This window comes from Scyliorhinus torazame, chromosome 14, assembly GCF_047496885.1.
Source record: "Scyliorhinus torazame isolate Kashiwa2021f chromosome 14, sScyTor2.1, whole genome shotgun sequence".
Lineage (NCBI taxonomy): Eukaryota > Metazoa > Chordata > Chondrichthyes > Carcharhiniformes > Scyliorhinidae > Scyliorhinus > Scyliorhinus torazame.
Window position 1 is genome coordinate 201,209,143 of NC_092720.1, and position 20,917 is coordinate 201,230,059.

Sequence of the window (20,917 nt, forward strand, 5' to 3'; positions counted from 1 at the left end):
TCTTAACTGCCCATTGGCCGTGTCCTATTCTATGTGTTCATTAGCTGTATGTCTGCATGTCATGACGTCTCTGGTGCTCCCTCTAGTGTTTACTTAGACGTAGTGTATTTACATTAACCCCTTGTGTATTTACAGTGCTACATATCACCACAATAATGTAACATTAATTCTACTTTTTTGATTGGGGTGGTTATTCTTGTGAGATCAATGTGAGTGTACATGCACATGGCATCGGCCTTGCTCTTGCTCATCCCAGGCTGGAATATCTCAATGTGGGCCTAAATTCAACCTCTCAGTATGTTCCCTCAATGTCCAACTTAAAAGGCTGCCTTCAGAAAGTAGACAAACACCTACCCCAGTCAGTGGGGGTGGGGGTGGATTGGAGGGGGGGGGGGGGGTGCAGCCATTAGCAACCATCTTTTAACCATGGTTACCTTCCCCATATGGCCTGGACATTGCAGGTCCTCCCTGCCACTGAGCCTTTCACCCCAATTCTCCCCTCAACCCCCCCCTCCTCATCCCTGCCCACCAACCCCTCCCTGGGCATCACTTCCCCTTCCATCCCTCAGACTCCCAGGGGCGGGATTCTCCGAACCCCCCCCGGCCGGGTCGGAGAATCGCCAGGGGGCGGCATGAATCCCGCCCCCGCCGGCTGCTGAATTCTCCATCGCCGGGGATTTGGTGGGGGCAGGAATCGCGCCGCGCCACGTCGGTGGCTGCTGGCAGCGCCCCCCCCCCCGGCGATTATCCGGCCCGCGATGGGCCGAGTGGCCGCCCGTTTTACAGCCGGTCCCGCCGGCGTATGTTACGACAGGGACTTACCGGCGGGACCTGGCTCCTCCGGCAGCTTCCAGGGTCCTCAGGGGGGCGCGGGGGGATCTGGCCCTGGGGGGTGCCCCCATGGTGGTCTGGCCCGCGATCGGAGCCCACCCATCCGCGGTGGGCCTGTGCCGTGGTGGCACTCTATTCCTCCGCACCGGCTGGTGTACCGGCCCGCAATGGCCGGCGCGGAGATGAACCCCCCCCTGCGCATGCGCTGGGGTGACGCCACACGCTGGCGCTCCCGCACATGCGCCAACTCATGCTGGCCGGCGAAGGCCCTTCGGCGCCGGTCTAGCCCCTGAAGGTGCGGAGGATTCTGCACCTTAGGGGCGGCCCAATGCCGGAGTGGTTCACGCCGCTCCTTCCCGCCGGAGTTGCCCACCCCACTGGTTTCCGAAGAATCCCGCCCCTTACCTGTCCCTGGATTCTGGGGCTCAGGCTCTGTAGGGACTGCTTGCAGTCCCGGTCCTGTCCACTGCTGCTCCTGGCGCTGCAGGGACTGGAATGATGCTGACAATCAGATGGGCCAGCAGTTTTCTAAGGCCGGACTTCATCTGAGTGAGGGCACAAGTCCCACCTGCAGTCAATTAATGCTCGTTGAAGCAGCAAATGGCTGGGGGTATAAGCAGTACCGGTGGGGATGTGTTCCTCACTGGCCTCCCCACCATCTGAAATGTCCTGGCCCTGGGTTCCATCATTCTCCTTCTGGACATCCTCTGCTGGTACATGGGTACAGTAGCCTTAAATAGACAAAATGCACAATGGAAGATTTTCCATTTCTTTTTATGGACTCCTGGTCTCTCGCTCATGGATACATCTGGACACTGACTGGACACTTTCAGTGCTTCACTCACGGAGATATCTGCACTGACGTGGGCCTCACAGTCCCCCTCCCAAAGAGATCTCAGTACACCAAATGGTGTCTCATAGTAGCTCTCAGAGATTAATATCTGTTCAGTGACAGTATTCTCTCATTCTCTCACTCCCTCAGGGAAATACTTGTTCATTGACTGGTGTCTCTTAGTCTCTTTTGAAAAGATATCTGTAGACTGACTGGGGTCTTTCAGTACCGCTCACTCAAGGACATATCTGCACACTGACTGGAGTCTCTCAGTCCCTCTCACTCAAGGACATATCTGCACACTGACTGGAGTCTCTCAGTCCCTCTCTCTCAGGGTGATATCTGCACACTGACTGGAGTCTCTCAGTCCCTCTCTCTCAGGGAGATATCTGCACACTGACTGGAGTCTCTCAGTCCCTCTCTCTCAGGGAGATATCTGTACACTGACTGGAGTCTCTCAGTCCCTCTCTCTCAGGGAGATATCTGTACACTGGAGTCTCTCAGTCCCTCTCTCTCAGGGGGATATCTGTACACTGACTGGAGTCTCTCAGTCCCTCTCTCTCAGGGAGATATCTGTACACTGACTGGAGTCTCTCAGTCACTCTCTCTCAGGGAGATATCTGTACACTGAATGGGGTCTCTCAGTCCCTCTCTCTCAGGGAGATATCTGTACACTGACTGGAGTTTCTCAGCCCCTCTCTCTCAGGGAGATATCTGTACACTGACTGGAGTCTCTCAGTCCCTCTCTCTCAGGGAGATATCTGTACACTGACTGGAGTCTCTCAGTCCCTCTCTCTCAGGGAGATATCTGTACACTGACTGGAGTCTCTCAGTCCCTCTCTCTCAGGGAGATATCTGTACACTGGAGTCTCTCAGTCCCTCTCTCTCAGGGGGATATCTGTACACTGACTGGAGTCTCTCAGTCCCTCTCTCTCAGGGAGATATCTGTACACTGACTGGAGTCTCTCAGTCACTCTCTCTCAGGGAGATATCTGTACACTGAATGGGGTCTCTCAGTCCCTCTCTCTCAGGGAGATATCTGTACACTGACTGGAGTTTCTCAGCCCCCCTCTCTCAGGGAGATATCTGTACACTGACTGGAGTCTCTCAGTCCCTCTCACTCAAGGACATATCTGCACACTGACTGGAGTCTCTCAGTTCCTCTCTCTCAGGGAGATATCTGTACACTGACTGGGGTCTCTCAGTCGCTCTCACTCAGGGAGATATCTGTACACTGACTGGAGTCTCTCAGTCCCTCTCTCTCAGGGAGATATCTGTACACTGACTGGAGTCTCTCAGTCCCTCTCTCTCAGGGAGATATCTGTACACTGACTGGGGTCTCTCAGTCCCTCTCTCTCAGGGAGATATCTGTACACTGACTGGAGTCTCTCAGTCCCTCTCTCTCAGGGAGATATCTGTACACTGACTGGAGTCTCTCAGTCCCTCTCTCTCAGGGGGATATCTGTACACTGACTGGAGTCTCTCAGTCCCTCTCTCTCAGGGAGATATCTGTACACTGACTGGAGTCTCTCAGTCCCTCTCTCTCAGGGGGATATCTGTACACTGACTGGAGTCTCTCAGTCCCTCTCTATCAGGGGGATATCTATACACTGACTGGAGCCTCTCAGTCCCTCTCTCTCAGGGGGATATCTGTACACTGACTGGAGTCTCTCAGTCCCTCTCTCTCAGGGGGATATCTGTACACTGACTGGAGTCTCTCAGTCCCTCTCTCTCAGGGAGATATCTGTACACTGACTGGAGTCTCTCAGTCCCTCTCTCTCAGGGGGATATCTGTACACTGACTGGAGTCTCTCAGTCCCTCTCTCTCAGGGAGATATCTGTACACTGACTGGAGTCTCTCAGTCCCTCTCTCTCAGGGAGATATCTGTACACTGACTGGAGTCTCTCAGTCCCTCTCTCTCAGGGGGATATCTGTACACTGACTGGGGTCTCTCAGTCCCTCTCTCTCAGGGAGATATCTGTACACTGACTGGGGTCTCTCAGTCCCTCTCTCACAGGGAGATATCTGTACACTGACTGGAGTCTCTCAGTCCCTCTCACTCAGGGAGATATCTGTACACTGACTGGGGTCTCTCAGTCCCTCTCTCTCAGGGAGATATCTGTACACTGACTGGAGTCTCTCAGTCCCTCTCTCTCAGGGAGATATCTGTACACTGACTGGGGTGTCTCAGTCCCTCTCTCAGGGTGATATCTGTACACTGACTTGGGTCTCTCAGTCCCTCTCTCTCAGAGAGATATCTGTACACTGACTGGTGTCACTCAGTCTCTCTCTCTCAGGGAGATATCTGTACACTGACTGGAGTCTCTCAGTCCCTCTCTCTCAGGGAGATATCTGTACACTGACTGGAGTCTCTCAGCCCCTCTCTCTCAGGGAGATATCTGTACACTGACTGGAGTCTCTCAGTCCCTCTCTCTCAGGGAGATATCTGTACACTGACTGGGGTCTCTCAGTCCCTCTCTCTCAGGGAGATATCTGTTCACTGACTGGTGTCTCTCAGTCCCTCTCTCTCAGGGTGATATCTGTACACTGACTGGAGTCTCTCAGTCCCTCTCTCTCAGGGTGATATCTGTACACTGACTAGGATCCCTCAGTCCCCTCTCTCAGTGTTGATACAAGCGCATGTTGACGATCCCAAGGCATTATTCGAAATGCCGCGAGTCGGCCAGGTCCCTGGTCAATATTCCCCTCTCAACCAGCAGCAGCAAAAGCGGATTTGCTACACTTCCCAGAAAGGCTGCATATCCATCCCCCTCCATCTGCAAAATGTTTCAAGAAGTTTCAGCAGGCAGGACAAGTCAGTGGGGTTTTTGTTCTGTTGATATTTATTTACAAGCAGTTGAAGATATTCTGCAAGTCTTCACTAAATCAGATCCACTGCTCTGGGGTTGGAGGACATCGTACATAAGGTAAATGCGTGACTTTCCGCACGATCGCTAAAGTCCAGCCAAGTAACCAGGCAGGTATCATCACCGGGGAAACGACACATCACAACTGAAAAGCAAGGCGAGGAAATATTCACGCTGTTTACTGCCCGGCACATCCCCAAAAGCATTTTTTTAAAAATTCCTTTCCAGGGCATCGCTGTGAGGGCCAGCATTTGGGGCTGTTTAGCACACTGGGCTATATCGCTGGCTTTGAAAGCAGACCAAGGCAGACCAGCAGCACGGTTCGATTCCCGTGCCAGCGTCCCTGAACAGGCGCCGGAATGTGGCGACCAGGGGCTTTTCACAGTAACTTCATTTGAAGCCTACTTGTGACAATAAGCGATTTTCATTTCATTCCATTTATTGCCCATCCCTTGTTGCTCTTTCCCCCATTGCCCTGCTGATCTTTCTTTGCGTGCATTGACCCCATTCCCCCTTTGGCAGTTATTACTCACTCTTCTTCCACTCCCCTTCCGGCAGCACGTTACTAAGGTAACGGTAGGCGTGGCAGGGTGAGTGCCCAAGTACAGGCTTTAGGCCTCATTTAGCCTCAACAACAGCTTGGTCTGTTTTCACAGTTGACACAGCAATGCATGAGCCTGAGATGACTCGTGTGGCACGTGGGTTAATTGAGAAAGGTAGCTCCCCCCACACCGAGTGCTGACTGTGCATGAACAAACTGCCCCTGAATGTTGCCTGGCTCTTTCGCTGGTCACCTGATCAGTAGTCCTTCTCACCATGGAAACGGTTTCTCCCTATTTATTCCGTCTGAACCCTTCAGGATCATGAGCACGTCTATCAAACCTCCCCGTGCCATTCTCTGCCCCTGGGGGGAGAGCAGTGTCAAAAAATGAGTGAGGGGTGCGCCTAAAGGTCATGGACAAATTACGTAAGGATGGCAGAATTAAGGCGGCATGGGGTTAGCACTGCTGCCTCACAGCGCCAGGGACCCGGGTCCGATTACGGCCTCGGGTGACTTGTCTGTGCGGAGTCTGCACGTTCTCCCCGTGTGTGCGTGGGTTTCCTCCGGGTGCTCCGGTTTCCCCCCACAGTCCAAAGATGTGCAGGTTAGGTGGACTGGCCATACGAAAATTGCCCCTTAGTGTCCAAAGATGTGTAGCTGAGATGGGGTTCCGGGGATAGAGTTGGGGAGCGGCCTGAATAAGGTGCAGACTCGATGGGCCGAACGGCTTCCTTCTGCACTGTAGGGATTCTATGGTTCCTTCCCTCAGGAAAGTGAAGCGATTTCAGTGACTTGGACAATCAGACTGCACCTCATGACCATCTCTTTTGCTGATTTTGCAACCCAGCGAATCACTCCGTGACGCGTGGCAAATGTTGTTTTACAGGCAAACCCGCTCACGAGGGAGGGAGGAATGAATGACCAGGACATCGGGAGATCTCTCCTGGTATTTAATACCCTGCATTGCAGGCAGCTTGGTCCCATCTGTCCGTCCGGTTCTTATCGGCTGCTTTGTCCTTGCGAGCAGGTTGAAGATTTGGGAACATAGAACATACAGTGCAGAAGGAGGCCATTCAGCCCATCGAGCCTACACTGACCCACTTAAGCCGTCACTTCCGCCCTATCCCGAAAAACCCTTCCGAACCCTTTTGGGCACTAAGGGCAATTTATCATGGCCAATCCACTGAACCTGCACGTCTTTGGACTGTGGGAGGAAACCGGAGCACCCGGAGGAAACCCACGCAGACACGGGGAGGATGTGCAGACTCCGCGCAGACAGTGACCCAGCGGGGAATCGAACCTGGGACCCGGGCGCTGCGAAGCCACCGTGCTGGCCTCTGTGCTACCGTGCTGCAGCAGGAAGGATTGTCCTTAGTGCTGTTGTCTCGCTGGTGGGCGAAATCCGAAATCGGTTCCCGGCCACAGATTGGGAGCCACGCAAATCTACGGAAACCCCGGCCCTTAAACTCACATCTACGGCCCACCCTCACCTTGGAGTCGGAAAGCCCACTCCAGATCACAGTAAACCCGGGCTGACCCACCCAGTGTGGCACTGAGGGCTTGCTGCCCTTTCGGAGATGGTGCCTCTCAAATAATCCCTCAAACCCGGGCCCCTGTTTGGCCTCGATCCCGAGTGGAGGTGAAAGTTTGCATCTATTACTTTGAATGTACAGTGAATTGAGTCTACAAGATGGCACTGCACCTTTCTAAACTCATGACTGCTGCCCTTTAAAAGGGCAAGGGCAGCAGCAGGTAAGTGGGAATCTCACCACCTGGAGGTTCCCCTCCAAACCACCCACCATCCGGACTTGCAAATATATTGGCCGCTCCTTCACAAAATCCTGAAACTTCCTCCCTGACAGCGCTGTGGGTGTACCTACCCGAAACGGGCTCCAGCAATTCAAGAAGGCAGCTCACAGGCGCCGCCTGCAACTTGGAATGGGCGTGGAATGCTGTCCTAGCCAGCAACAAGCCCAGCAATGAACAAAAAGGACCTGTCCCACTCTCAGTGAGGCTGTCAACTGGACAGTGAGCTGAGTTGCAACGTTTTGTGGCAGTGGCCTTAAACTGAGTCGGGGAGGGAGGAATTAGCCAATGTTCCCACTCAAAGGACCACCCGCTGAACAGCGTCACTCTCGCACCCTCTCCCTCCAACCCCACCCCCCCACAGTCCCCGAAGGTGGCTGTTGTGTGACCAACAGGATTGAGCCGAATCGCGGCATTAAACCGCTGACGGCGCCAGCAAGAGCAACTTGCATTTATGCGGCACCGGTTTTAAACAGCGTTCTGGAAGGAGAGGGCCCGGGGGGATGGACTTAACTACAAAACCGGGGGGAATTGGCAGGCGGAGGGCAAACGAGGAGCGGCCAGGAGTAGCACCGGTGAATGGGAAGGGCTGGAGGGTGCGAAACGGCGATAGGGAGGAATTGAATGCACTCGGGAGGGGGCAGAGGAGAGTCACCAGGATGTTGCCTGGGCTGGAGCATTTCAGCTATGAGGAGAGGCTGGTTAGGCTGGTGTTGTTTTCCTGGGAGCAGAGAAGGCTGATTGAGTTGTATAAACTGAGGGGCATAGATAGGGTGGATAGGAAGGAATCTTTCCCCTTAGCGGAGGGGTCAATGACCAGGGGGCCTAGATTTAAGGTAAGGGGCAGGAGAGGTAGGGGGGATTTGAAGAAAAACCTCTGCACCAAGAGAATGGTGGGAATCTGGAATCGCTGCCTGAAGGGGCGGGAGAGGGAAGGAACCCTCACAACATTTAAGGAGTATTTAGATGAGTACTTGAAATGCCAGAGCACACAAAAGGCTATGGAGCCAAGTGCTGGAAAACGGGATTAGAATGAATGGGTGCTTGAGGGGCGGGCCAGAAATGATGGGCCGAAGGCTTCTTCCTGTGCTACAAAGGTCAACGACTTTAACCAGGTTGTGAAATCAGGCGAGTGGAGCCATTGTCCCGCCCCGCCCCCTCCTCCCCCTCGGGAGAGGCGAAACAGGGTGGCACAGTCCCAATTTTAATGCCACCTAGATCTGGGTCGAAGGGTTAGCGTTTATTTCTTGGGCTATTCTCAGGTTATCCAGCTTCTGCGCTTCAATATCTTTGACTGTAACACCGAGCTTAGTTTCTGCTCCCCAAACTCATCCATGAGCTGACTAATAAATGTGTGAGTGTGTGTGTGTGTGTGCATAACTTTGTGGTGCTACCCTGGTGCGATTTCCTCCATACCGCATTTGTATTTAAAAAAGATAATTTCTCTCTTCCCGCTGCATCTTTAGCTGGAGTTGGCACGACGTTGGGACATGCCCTTCAGCAAGGGCGAGAAGAAGGATCCCCGCCGCTCCTCCTGAACCCGGTTGGGCACGCGCTTCGGTGCCAGGCCCGGCGGCAGCGATGCCCGCTGCTCGTCCATCCGCTGCTCCTGCAGGCGTTGCAACAGATCGAAGAAGGCTTGGGAGCTGTAGGCCGGCGGGTGACTGCGCTGATCCTCAATCCGAGCACTGGCTGACTGGCGGAGGCAAGGAGGGGGGGGGGGGGGGCGGGGGAGAGAGAGAGAGAACAAAATGGGTTACTTAATTTCTGCCGCTGCTCCCTGCTCTTCAGCCCAGCCCATCACCCGAGACGGCCCGCTGTCGGCACTGACGCGGCGACCAGCGCTCACGCCTCTGAGTCAGAACGACGTGAGTTTGAAACCCACTCCCGGAGGCTTGAGCCTCACCGGAACATTGGAGCAGAGCGAGGACAGCGATGTCAGCGTGGCGGCGAGGCGGAGAATTGAAAGGACAGTTCGCGGTCGTGCATGCGGGCTGAGTGGAGGTGTTCCGTAATGCGGATGCCCTTCATCCTCCCCCCCCCCCCCACTCATCTGCGTTTGGTCTCCCCAATGTACAGGAGACGGCGTTGCGAGCAGCGAGTAGAGTAGAGTACATTGAAAGAAAGGTTCACCCGGAAGAAAAGTTGGACAGTGAGAAGAACGGGGCGGTCAGGAGGGCAGGGGGCAAGGACATGTGTTACACCTCCTGCGTTTGCGTGAGATGGAGTCTTGGGAAAGGAGAAGGTGTTGGGAGTAACTGAGGAGTGGACCAGGGTATCGCAGAGGGAATTTTCCCTTCGGAATGCTGAACGGGGAGGGGAAGATGTGTATGGCAACGGATCGTGCTTTCTGATTTTATTTCAGGTTTCCAGCATCTGCACTATTCTGCTTTTCCGCTTAATTGGCTGTGAATTGCATTGGGACATCCTGGAATTAGAATTGCTGCAGTGTGGGAGGAGGGCATTTGGCCCATCGAGTCTGTGCCGACCCTCCAAAAGAGCACCCTCCCTCGGCCCACTCCCCAACCCCACCTAACCTCCACATCTTTGGACACTAAGGGACAACCAGCGTGGCCCAATCCACCTAATGTGCAAACTCCACACAGACAGTCACCTGAGGCCGGTATTGAACCCGGGTCCCTGGCACTGTGAGGCAGCAGTGCTAACCACTGTGCCACCGTGCTGGCCCTTGACGAATGGCCCACCCACTCAGCCCTTGTTTTCCCCGACAGGTGCCCCCAAACACTTAAGCATCGTGGATTCCACAGTTCGATTCGGATCTGAGATAGGCGCTGGTTTCAGTCGATGGATTTAAATGGATGGCGAAATGGGACGTGTGCTGTTCTAAAGGGTTGGGGAGTGGGGGGCGCGATTGGGTATTTGCTTTCCCTGCACTTCCTGTGCATGTGGCCTCAGAGGTGGTTGGAGAGGAAGGGGCGGGGGGGGGGGGGGGGGGGCGGCTGTGTGAACGTTGACCTCTTCAAACCCCAGCAGCCAGCCAGCTCCCTCTGCTGGGAACATGTCTGAACTGCTTGTTATTATTAAAATCCACCCACTTAGTCCCTTCCACAATGGTCATGTACGCCGAGTGTTAACCGCGCTTGTTATGTGGGGTGTTCCAACAGGTGCCCAATGGGCAGACTGCACCTGAAATTGGGTCGCATCTGCAGTGATCTCTGTCTGTGCATGCATAAGGGGTTAATTATAGAATTTACAGAGCAGAAGGAGGCCATTCAGCCCATCGAGGCTGCACCGGCTCTTGGAAAGAGCACCCTACCCAGGCCCACACCTCCACCCTATCCCCATAACCCAGTAACCCCACTCAACACTAAGGGCAATTTTTGGACACTTAGGGCAATTTAGCATGGCCAATCCACCTAACCTGCACATCTTTGGACTGTGGGAGGAAACCGGAGCACCCGGAGGAAACCCACGCAGACACGGGGCAAACGTGCAGACTCCGCACAGGCAGTGACCCAAGCTGGAATCGAACCTGGGACCCTGGAGCTGTGAAGCAATTGCGCTAACCACTATGCTACCGTGTTGTTAATGTATAATCAGTAGCGCCAGGTGATCACTAGAGGGCCGAGCCAACAGGGGTATAAAAGAAACCACATTTGGTCTCTCGCCCTCTCTTTTCGAAGGACTGTGACCAGGGCAGGAGTATCAGATTAGCTCAGATGGTTAGTGTAGTTACGCATAGTTACTGTAGTTAGATCTTATTAACCTTATCACTAGTATCAATGTTAAAGTAAAGAACTCACGCAATTATTGTCAGAGTTACTCAATGAACCTTTTGTTACTGCTGGACGAGTTTGAGTTCTTCATCGAGATTCAGAAGACCTTATCAGTAACCAAGAATTGAGTAACATATATTACACTCTGTAGTATATCAAAACACACAGAGAAGTGTAAAGATAATACAGGAGCGTAATAAAATATCTTTTATATTCCTATTGGTCCGGCCCTCTAGTGACCACCTGGTGCTACTGATTACACATTAAGCCCTTATGTACATGCGCACACAGAGATCACTACAGCATCTACCAGCAAAAGGTGGAACAGGCTGCAGCCCGTTTGCCTGGGGGGGGATGAGTAGGGGGGAATTCAGAGTGACGAAGGTGGAAAGTGGGCCGAGCGAGTCTTAGATCGGTCATGATCTTATTAAATGTTGGAGCAAGCCCGAAGGGCTGTATAGGCCTGTCCTTGTTCCTATTCCTTCTGGTCAGGCAGTCTTAGGAAAGAGAAGACAGGGGTCTTGGTGGGGGGTAGGGAGGGAGGGGGATGATCTTTTTTTTTAATCATAGAATTTACAGTGCGGAAGGAGGCCATTCGGCCCATCGAGTCTGCACCGGCTCTTGGAAAGAGCACCCTACCCAAGGTCAACACCTCCACCCTATCCCCATAACCCAGTAACCCCATCCAACACTAAGGGCAATTTTGGACACTAAGGGCAATTTAGCATGGCCAATCCACCTAACCTGCTCATCTTTGGACTATGGGAGGAAACCGGAGCACCCGGAGGAAACCCACGCACACACGGGGAGGATGTGCAGACTCCGCACTGGCAGTGACCCAAGCTGGAATCGAACCTGGGACCCTGGAGCTGTGAAGCAATTGTGCTATCCACAATGCTACCGTGCTGCCCCCTGTCTCTGGGAGAGACCTTTAGTGTTTTGGGAGGTTCAATGCGGAGATGTTTCCACTTGCTGAGGGTGGAAGAGGGAGGGAGGGGGTGGTGCAAGGAGACCAATACTAGGTGACATATGTGGTGAATGTATTACAGTAACCATTCACCACTGTACTACATTGTATCACGCTGTTGCCCATGAGGGCTCCACCTATGGACCATTGCACTGTACTACACTGTTTGTATCATGTTGCTGCCCTTGTGGGCTGTGCCCCTGGCTCCGCCCCCTTGAGGGGAGGTATAAAGAGCAGCTGCCCTGTAGGCGGCTCTCATAGCAGAGCAGTCGCAGGCAGGCACTATTATAGTTGATTAAGGGCTCTGTTCACTTCTATTCTCTGTCTCGACTGAATTGATGGTCGCATCAACATTAATATAAGATAGTTGTTGATAAATGCAGCAGGGAATTGGGAAGAAACATATTTGTCCAGAGAGCAGCAAGAATATGAAACTGGCTGCAAGATGGGAGTGCTTGAGGTGAGTAGGATCGGTGTAGTTACGGGAGATCGAGGTAGGTACATGAGAGTGAAGGGGATAGAAGGACATGTTGATGAGACTGGATGAAGGAGGGCAGGGGGGAAGGCTCGTGTGGGGCCGGGTTTGCTGTACGTGCGACGGTGATTCTCCGTGATTCACGCTGCCGGGGAATCCGCGGGAGTGGGCGCGCTGCCCGCGGAACGGAGAATCCCGCCGGCGGAGAATCCACCCCTTTGAAAGCGTTTGAAGAAATTGTGATGTGCAGGGGCAGCTGAAAAGCCTCCGGCCATTTCAAATCAGAATTTAAAAAACCTTCACGTTCTGAGGCAGCATGCAAAACAAAGACCTCTTCCAATTCCTGCTTTGCATAATTTGATGCTGCAGCTTATCTATTGACAACTTTTTTTTTTGTTGCTGTTAAGGCCACTGCTTCACTTCCTCACTCATTCACTGATGGTTCACTGAGGGGGGTCGCTCAGAGACGGAAACCATGCCCAGTCTGGTTTCGGCGTGAGCCCAGAGCCACAGCAGTGCGGCTGACTGTTAACCAGTCTCTGGAAAGGCCCAGCAAGCCACCCAGTCGTTTTCAGGAAGGTAGCTAACCGCCTCCTTCTCAAGGGAAATAGTGATGGGCGGCAGGTGCTGTGAATAAATTAAAAAGTAGATGTGCACCACACAAACTGCCAAACAATGTCCTCAACCATCAACTATTTCTCTCTCCAACATGCACATTGGTCCCTGGTATATCTGTCTGTAAGTATCCATACAGTTCCTACGGTGCAGAAGGTGCCAATCGGCCCATCAAGTCTGGACAAACCCGCTGAAGGAGCACCCTGTCAAGGCCCCCTCCCCCCCCCCCTCTCTCTACCCCCATAACCCCTGTTATTTATATTGGCCAATCCACCCAACATGTACATTTTAATAACAACAATCTTTCTTGTCACAAGCAGGCTCACATTAACGCTGCCATGAAGTTACTGTGAAAAGCCCCGAGTCGCCACATTCCGGCGCCTGTTCGGGGACATCGGGGGAGAATTCAGAATGTCCAATTCACCTAACAGCATGTCTTTCGGAACTTGTGGGAGGAAACCCACAAGGATAGTTACAAGGTAGCGAGGAAGGATCTAAAGAGAGAGCTAAGACGAGCAAGGAGCAACCAAAGAAGTGAAATCTCTTGTTAAGAGGAAGAAGGAGGCCTATGTGAAGATGAGGTGTGAAGTTTCAGTTGGGGCGATGGATAGTTACAGGGTAGCGAGGAAGGATCTAAAGAGAGAGCTAAGACGAGCAAGGAGGGGACATGAGAAGTATTTGGCAGGTAGGATCAAGGAAAACCCAAAAGCTTTCTATAGGTATGTCAGGAATAAGCGAATGACTAGGGAAAGAGTAGGACCAGTCAAGGACAGGGATGGGAAATTGTGTGTGGAGTCTGAAGAGACAGGCGAGATACTAAATGAATATTTTTCGTCAGTATTCACTCAGGAAAAAGATAATGTTGTGGAGGAGAATGCTGAGCCCCAGGCTAATAGAATAGATGGCATTGAGGTACGTAGGGAAGAGGTGTTGGCAATTCTGGACAGGCTGAAAATAGATAAGTCCCCTGGACCTGATGGGATTTATCCTAGGATTCTCTGGGAGGCCAGGGAAGAGATTGCTGGACCTTTGGCTTTGATTTTTATGTCATCATTGGCTACAGGAATAGTGCCAGAGGACTGGAGGACAGCAAATGTGGTCCCTTTGTTCAAAAAGGGGAGCAGAGACAACCCCGGCAACTATAGACCGGTGAGCCTCACGTCTGTAGTGGATAAAGTCTTGGAGGGGATTATAAGAGACAAGATTTATAATCATCTACATAGGAATAATATGATCAGGGATAGTCAGCATGGCTTTGTGAAGGGTAGGTCATGCCTCACAAACCTTATTGAGTTCTTTGAGAAGGTGACTGAACAGGTAGACGAGGGTAGAGCAGTTGATGTGGTGTATATGGATTTCAGCAAAGCGTTTGATAAGGTTCCCCACGGTAGGCTATTGCAAAAAATACGGAGGCTGGGGATTGAGGGTGATTTAGAGATGTGGATCAGAAATTGGCTAGCTGAAAGAAGACAGAGGGTGGTGGTTGATGGGAAATGTTCAGAATGGAGTACAGTCACAAGTGGAGTACCACAAGGATCTGTTCTGGGGCCGTTGCTGTTTGTCATTTTTATCAATGACCTAGAGGAAGGCGCAGAAGGGTGGGTGAGTAAATTTGCAGACGATACTAAAGTCGGTGGTGTTGTCGATAGTGTGGAAGGATGTAGCAGGTTACAGAGGGATATAGATAAGCTGCAGAGCTGGGCTGAGAGGTGGCAAATGGAGTTTAATGTAGAGAAGTGTGAGGTGATTCACTTTGGAAGGAATAACAGGAATGCGGAATATTTGGCTAATGGTAAAGTTCTTGAAAGTGTGGATGAGCAGAGGGATCTAAGTGTCCATGTACATAGATCCCTGAAAGTTGCCACCCAGGTTGATAGGGTTGTGAAGAAGGCCTATGGAGTGTTGGCCTTTATTGGTAGAGGGATTGAGTTCCGGAGTCGGGAGGTCATGTTGCAGCTGTACAGAACTCTGGTACAGCCGCATTTGGAGTATTGCGTACAGTTCTGGTCACCGCATTATAGGAAGGACGTGGAGGCTTTGGAGCGGGTGCAGAGGAGATTTACCAGGATGTTGCCTGGTATGGAGGGAAAATCTTATGAGGAAAGGCTGATGGACTTGAGGTTGTTTTCGTTGGAGAGAAGAAGGTTAAGAGGAGACTTAATAGAGGCATACAAAATGATCAGGGGGTTGGATAGTGTGGACAGTGAGAGCCTTCTCCCGCGGATGGATATGGCTGGCACGAGGGGACATAGCTTTAAACTATAGGACAGAGGTCAGAGGTAGGTTCTTTACGCAAAGAGTAGTGAGGCCGTGGAATGCCCTACCTGCTACAGTAGTGAACTCGCCAACATTGAGGGCATTTAAAAGTTTATTGGATAAACATATGGATGATAATGGCATAGTGTAGGTTAGATGGCTTTTGTTTCGGTGCAACATCGTGGGCCGAAGGGCCTGTACTGCGCTGTATTGTTCTATGTTCTAAACCGGAGCACCCGGAGGAAACCCAGATAGACACAGGGGGAACGCGCAGACTCCGCCCAGGCAGTCATCCAAGGCCGGAATCAAACCCGGGTCCCTGGCGCTATGAGGCAGCAGTGCTAAATATTCGCCACTGTGCTGCCCATGTGCCACCGTGCTTTCCGTCATTAAGGTGATGGCCCATACTAATTGCACCCAGACTCGTTCTGTCCACTACAGCCCTTAGACAATGGTCTCTCTGGAAATGTGTAAATTTCTTTCCTCCTGTCTTATCAAGATGAAAACTGCTGCTCTGGAGACACCCCCTCCCCCTGCACCCCCCCACCCCAACCCCTTGCTGAGAGCAGGAAATCACCACATGCAGGTGGTCTTGCAGAGGTTGGGTGGGATTGCTGAGGCACCGAGACCCAATCGGATGGCCCAACTGGAGGTATGGCCTCGTATGAGAAGTGGCCCGGGCGAGATAAGGATATAGAAGCCCAGGCCCAGCTGTGGCAGCTGGGAAAGAATGCCTTGGCCAGTCCCCGGGAGATGTGCGGAGGACCTCGTTCAGCGGACTGACTATCCAGGGATGAGCTCCGGCACGTGGGTCTTACTGATCCAGTGGTGGTGTGAGTACATACTATCGCTTTGTGGGTTAATGAAGGCTTCCCCACACAAAGTGGAAATGGTTTACAAAGCGGTATTGTGTCATTGCTACGTATTACAGGATCCTACCCTTCGAGGAAAATGAGATTCCCCCCCACCACCGACCCCCCCCTTAAGGATCTTGCACCGGTGACGCTGTCATTCAGTAGAGCTGTCAGCCTCTGATTGGCTGGCAGATCTCAGTGGGTGGGACTTACGCCCCAATGTCTTTGATCCCAGGGAAAGTCCAACCACTGGCCTGTCAAGCACATGCCTGAGTGGCAGAAGATATGGTGGACCTTCCCGAAAAGCGATGCCGTGGGCTTTCATCAGCTCTGCGGCTAGCGGCCAAGATCCCCCCCCGCCCCCCTCACACCTCTGTTAAAGACCGCTCTAAATGACAAGAGATTTTGTGGCACAGAAGGCAGAGAAATAGCTGTAGCAAGGATCAAAAGATTAACCCAGAGCGGCTGTGGAATGATGGAATAATGAAAGCCGTGCCTGAAAGGGATAACGCGAAGAACAACGTTAAGATCAGATCAGCTCATGCAAAAAGCAGAAATAAATCTTTTATTTCCTCGCTGCCACCATTATCACCCTTTTGCAACATGACACCTTTGTCATTCCACCTTTCCCACCTTCTACCCTGGAGCGGACCTCTCCTTTTCTCCTCCCTCCTTGCTTCCCCTTTCACTTGACCTGAAACGTTCACTCCGCTTCTCTCTCTCTCTCTCCCTCCACAGATGCTGCCTGACCTGCTGAGAATTTACAGAACTCTCTCTTTTGATTGCTGTCGGAAAGGGGGGCCTGTTCCTGTGCTGTCAATACGATGCAACTGGGGAACCGATGAATGGAATCCTGCCAATCGAGCCATTCAACTCAGTTTATGTTCCACACACCCTCCGCTCATCGAATTCAATCACCGTACCCCTCTATTCCTTTCTGCCTCACACACTTACTTATGTTCCCCTCATCTGCTTCGGTTGGAGACTTGGGCGGAGAGATGGCAGATGGAGTTTAATCCGGACAATTGCGAGGCAATGTGTTTTGGAAGGTCTAATACAGGTGGGAAATATACAGTAAATGGCAGAACCCTTAGGAGTATTAACAGGCAGAGGGATCTTGGCTATAGGTTTACAAATCACTGAAGGTGGCAATGTAGGTGGATAAAGCAATCAAGAATGCATGCGGCATGCTGGCCTTCATCGGCCTGGGCATTGAGTTTAAAAATTGGCAAGTAGGGGAAGCACGGTGGAGCAGTGGTTAACACTGCAGCCTCACGGTGCCGACGTCTCAGGTTCAGTCCTGGCTCTGGGTCACTGTCCGTGTGGGGTTTGCACATTCTCCCCGTGCTTGCGTGGGTCTCGCCCCCACAACCCAAAGATGTTCAGGCGAGGTGGATCGGCCGCGCTAAATTGCCCCTTCATTGGAAAAAATGAACTGGGCCCTCTCAGTTAAAAAAAATAAATTAAATAAAAACTGGCAAGTCATGCTGCAGCTGTGCAGAACCTTAGTGAGGCCACACTTGGGAATATTGCGTGCAATCCTGGCCGCCACACCACCACGATGTGGAGGCTTTGGAGACGGTACAGGAGAGGTTTACCAGGATGTTGCCTGGTCTGGAGGGTCTCAACTACGAGGAGAAGTTGGATGAACTTAGATTGTTTTCATTGGAATGGCGAAGGTTGAGGAGTGACCGGATAGAGGTTGACAAACTTCTGAGTGGCATGGACAGAGTGGATAGTCAGAAGCCTTTTCCCAGGGTGGGAAAGTCAATTACTAGCGGACATGAGTTTAAGGTGCGAGGTGGAAGCAGGGACAATAGTGAAGTTTAAGAGGCGTCTTGGCGAATACATGAATAGGATGGGAATAGATACGAATCCCTGAAGTGCAGAAGCTTTTAGTTTAGACAGGCTTCATGGGTGCAGGTTTGGAGGGCCGAAAGGCCTGTTCCCGTGTTGTATTGTTCATTGGTCTTTTTATTCACTCACAGGATGTGGGCATCATTGGCTAGGCCCAGCCTCCATTGCCCATCCCTAACTGCCCTCGAGAAGGTGGGTGGTGTCGAGCTGCCTTCTCGAACCTGCTGCAGCCCATGTGGTGTAGGTACACCCACAGTGCTGTTAGGGAGGGAGTTCATGGAACTAGACCCAGCGACAGTGAAGGAACGACCAATATATTGCCAAGTCAGAACGGCGGAGGTCCAGAGAGGGTCCATTAGGTTGATTCGGGGACTGGGGGAATTTTCTTATGAGGGGAAGTTGAGTAGGTTGAGCCGGAACTCATTAGAAGAATGGAAGGCAACCGTATTGAGACATAAGAACATAAGGACATAAGAACTAGGAGCAGGAGTAGGCCATCTGGCCCCTCGAGCCTGCTCCGCCATTCAATGAGATCATGGCTGATCTTTTGTGGACTCAGCTCCACTTTCCGGCTCGAACACCATAACCCTTAATCCCTTTATTCTTCAAAAAACTATCTGTCTTTATCTTAAAAACATTTAATGAAGGCGCCTCAACTGCTTCACTGGGCAAGGAATTCCATAGATTCACAACCCTTTGGGTGAAGAAGTTCCTCCTAAACTCAGTCCTAAATCTACTTCCCCTTATTTTGAGGCTATGCCCCCTAGTTCTGCTTTCAGCCGCCAGTGGGAACAACCTGCCCGCATCTATCCTATCTATTCCCTTCATAATTTTATATGTTTCTATAAGATCCCCCTCATCCTTCTAAATTCCAATGAGTACAGTCCCAGTCTACTCAACCTCTCCTCATAATCCAACCCCTTCAACTCTGGGATTAACCTAGTGAATCTCCTCTGCACACCCTCCAGTGCCAGTATGTCCTTTCTCAAGTAAGGAGACCAAAACTGAACATAATACTCCAGGTGTAGCCTCACTAACACCTGATACAATTGCAGCATAACCTCCCTAGTCTTAAACTCCATCCCTCTAGCAATGAAGGACAAAATTCCATTTGCCTTCTTAATCACCTGTTGCACCTGTAAACCAACCTTTTGCGACTCATGCACTAGCACACCCAGGTCTCTCTGCACAGCAGCATGTTTTAATATTTTATCATTTAAATAATAATCCCTTTTGCTGTTATTCCTACCAAAATGGATAACCTCACATTTGTCAACACTGTATTCCATCTGCCAGACCCTAGCCCATTCACCTAACCTATCCAAATCCCTCTACAGACTTTCGGTATCCTCTGCACTTTTTGCTTTACCACTCATCTTAGTGTCGTCTGCAAACTTGGACACATTGCCCTTGGTCCCCAACTCCAACATGTTGGATTCTCAGGGGGCTTGACAGGATAGATGTTGAGAGGATGTTTCCCCTTGTGGGAGAGTCTGGAACCAGAGGGCATAATCTCAGAGTAAGGGGTTGACAGAGAAGAGGAGGAATTTCTTCTCTCAGAGGGGAGTGAATCTGTGGAATTCTTTACCACAGAGAGCTGTGGAGGCTGGGTCGTTAAGTATGTTCAAGGCAGAGATAGACAGATTTTGAATCAGTAAGGGAAGCAAGGGTTATGGGGATAAGGCGGGAAAATGGAGTTGAGGATCATCAGATGACATCAGATCAGTCATGATCTCATTGAATGGTAGAGCAGACTTGATGGGCCGAGCGGCCTGCTGCTCTTACGTCTTGTGTGTGACTCAGAGGGGAACTTTCAGGTGGTGGTGTTCCCATGTATCTTCTGGGTGCTAGAGGCCGAGGGTTTGGAAGGTGGTGTCCAAGTAGAACTGGTGAGTTCCTGCAGTGCATCTTGTGGATGGTACACACTGTTGCTACTTAGCATTGGTGGTGGATGGAGTGAATGTTTAAGGTGGTGATCGGGGTGCCAATCACTCGGGTTTGCTTTGTCCTGGATGGTATCGCACTTCCTGAGTGTTGTTGGAGCTGCACTCACCCAGGCAAGTAAAGAGTATTCCATCACACTCCTGACTTGTGTCCAGTAAGCGGTGGACAAGGCTTTCGGTAGTCAGGAGGTGAGTTACTCGCCGCAGGATTGCCAGCCTCTGAAATGCTCAAGTAACCACAGCATTCATGTGGCCGGTCAGGTTTCATTTCTGGTCAATAGAGACTTGCAGAATGTTGATAGTGGTGGGATTCCCCGATGGGTCATGTCATTGAATGTAAGGGGAGATGGTTAGATTCTCTCCTGTTGGTGATGGTTAGATTCCCTCTTGTTGGAGATGGTTAGATTCCCTCTTGTTGGTGATGGTTAGATTCCCTCTTGTTGGAGATGGTTAGATTCCCCTTTGTTGGTGATGGTTAGATTCCCTGTTGTTGGAGATGGTTAGATTCCCTCTTGTTGGAGATGGTTAGATTCCCTCTTGTTGGAGATGGTTAGATTCCCTCTTGTTGGAGATGGTTAGATTCCCTCTTGTTGGAGATGGTTCGATTCCCTCTTGTTGGAGATGGTTAGATTCCCGCTTATTGGAGATGGTTAGATTCCCTCTTGTTGGAGATGGTTAGATTCCCTCTTGTTGGAGATGGTTAGATTCCCGCTTATTGGAGATGGTTAGATTCCCTCTTGTTGGAGATGGTTAGATTCCCTCTTGTTGGAGATGGTTAGATTCCCTCTTGTTGGAGATGGTTAGATTCTCTCTTGTTGGTGATGGTTAGATTCTCTCTTGTTGGAGATGGTTAGATTCCCTCTTGTTGGAGATGGTTAGATTCCCTCTTGTTGGAGATGGTTAGATTCCCTCTTGTTGGAGATGGTTAGATTTCCTCTTGTTGGTGATGGTTAGATTCTCTCCTGTTGGAGATAGTTAGAGTCCCTCTTGTTGGTGATGGTTAGATTCCCTCTTGTTGGAGATGGTTTGATTCCTTCTTGTTGGAGATGGTTAGAGTCCCTCTTGTTGGAGATGGTTAGATTCCCTCTTGTTGGAGATGGTTACAGTCCCTCTTGTTGGAGATGGTTAGATTCCCTCTTGTTGGAGATGGTTAGATTCTCTCTTGTTGGTGATGGTTAGAGTCCCTCTTGTTGGAGATGGTTTGATTCCTTCTTGTTGGAGATGGTTAGAGTCCCTCTTGTTGGAGATGGTTAGATTCCCTCTTGTTGGAGATGGTTACAGTCCCTCTTGTTGGAGATGGGTAGATTCCCTCTTGTTGGAGATGGTTAGAGTCCC

General features: G+C 51.3%; 1 protein-coding gene across 1 annotated transcript in view; it reads right to left on the reverse strand.

Moving 5' to 3' along the window:
- Nucleotides 1-4,484: 4,484 nt before the first annotated feature.
- Nucleotides 4,485-20,917, reverse strand: part of LOC140390350 (uncharacterized) — a 209,423-nt gene continuing 192,990 nt past the window's right edge. Inside the window, exon 6 of the mRNA XM_072475423.1 lies at nt 4,485-8,574. Coding sequence (XP_072331524.1) covers nt 8,341-8,574 — 234 coding nt within the window. The 3' untranslated portion in view covers nt 4,485-8,340. The remainder of the gene's footprint in view (nt 8,575-20,917) is intronic.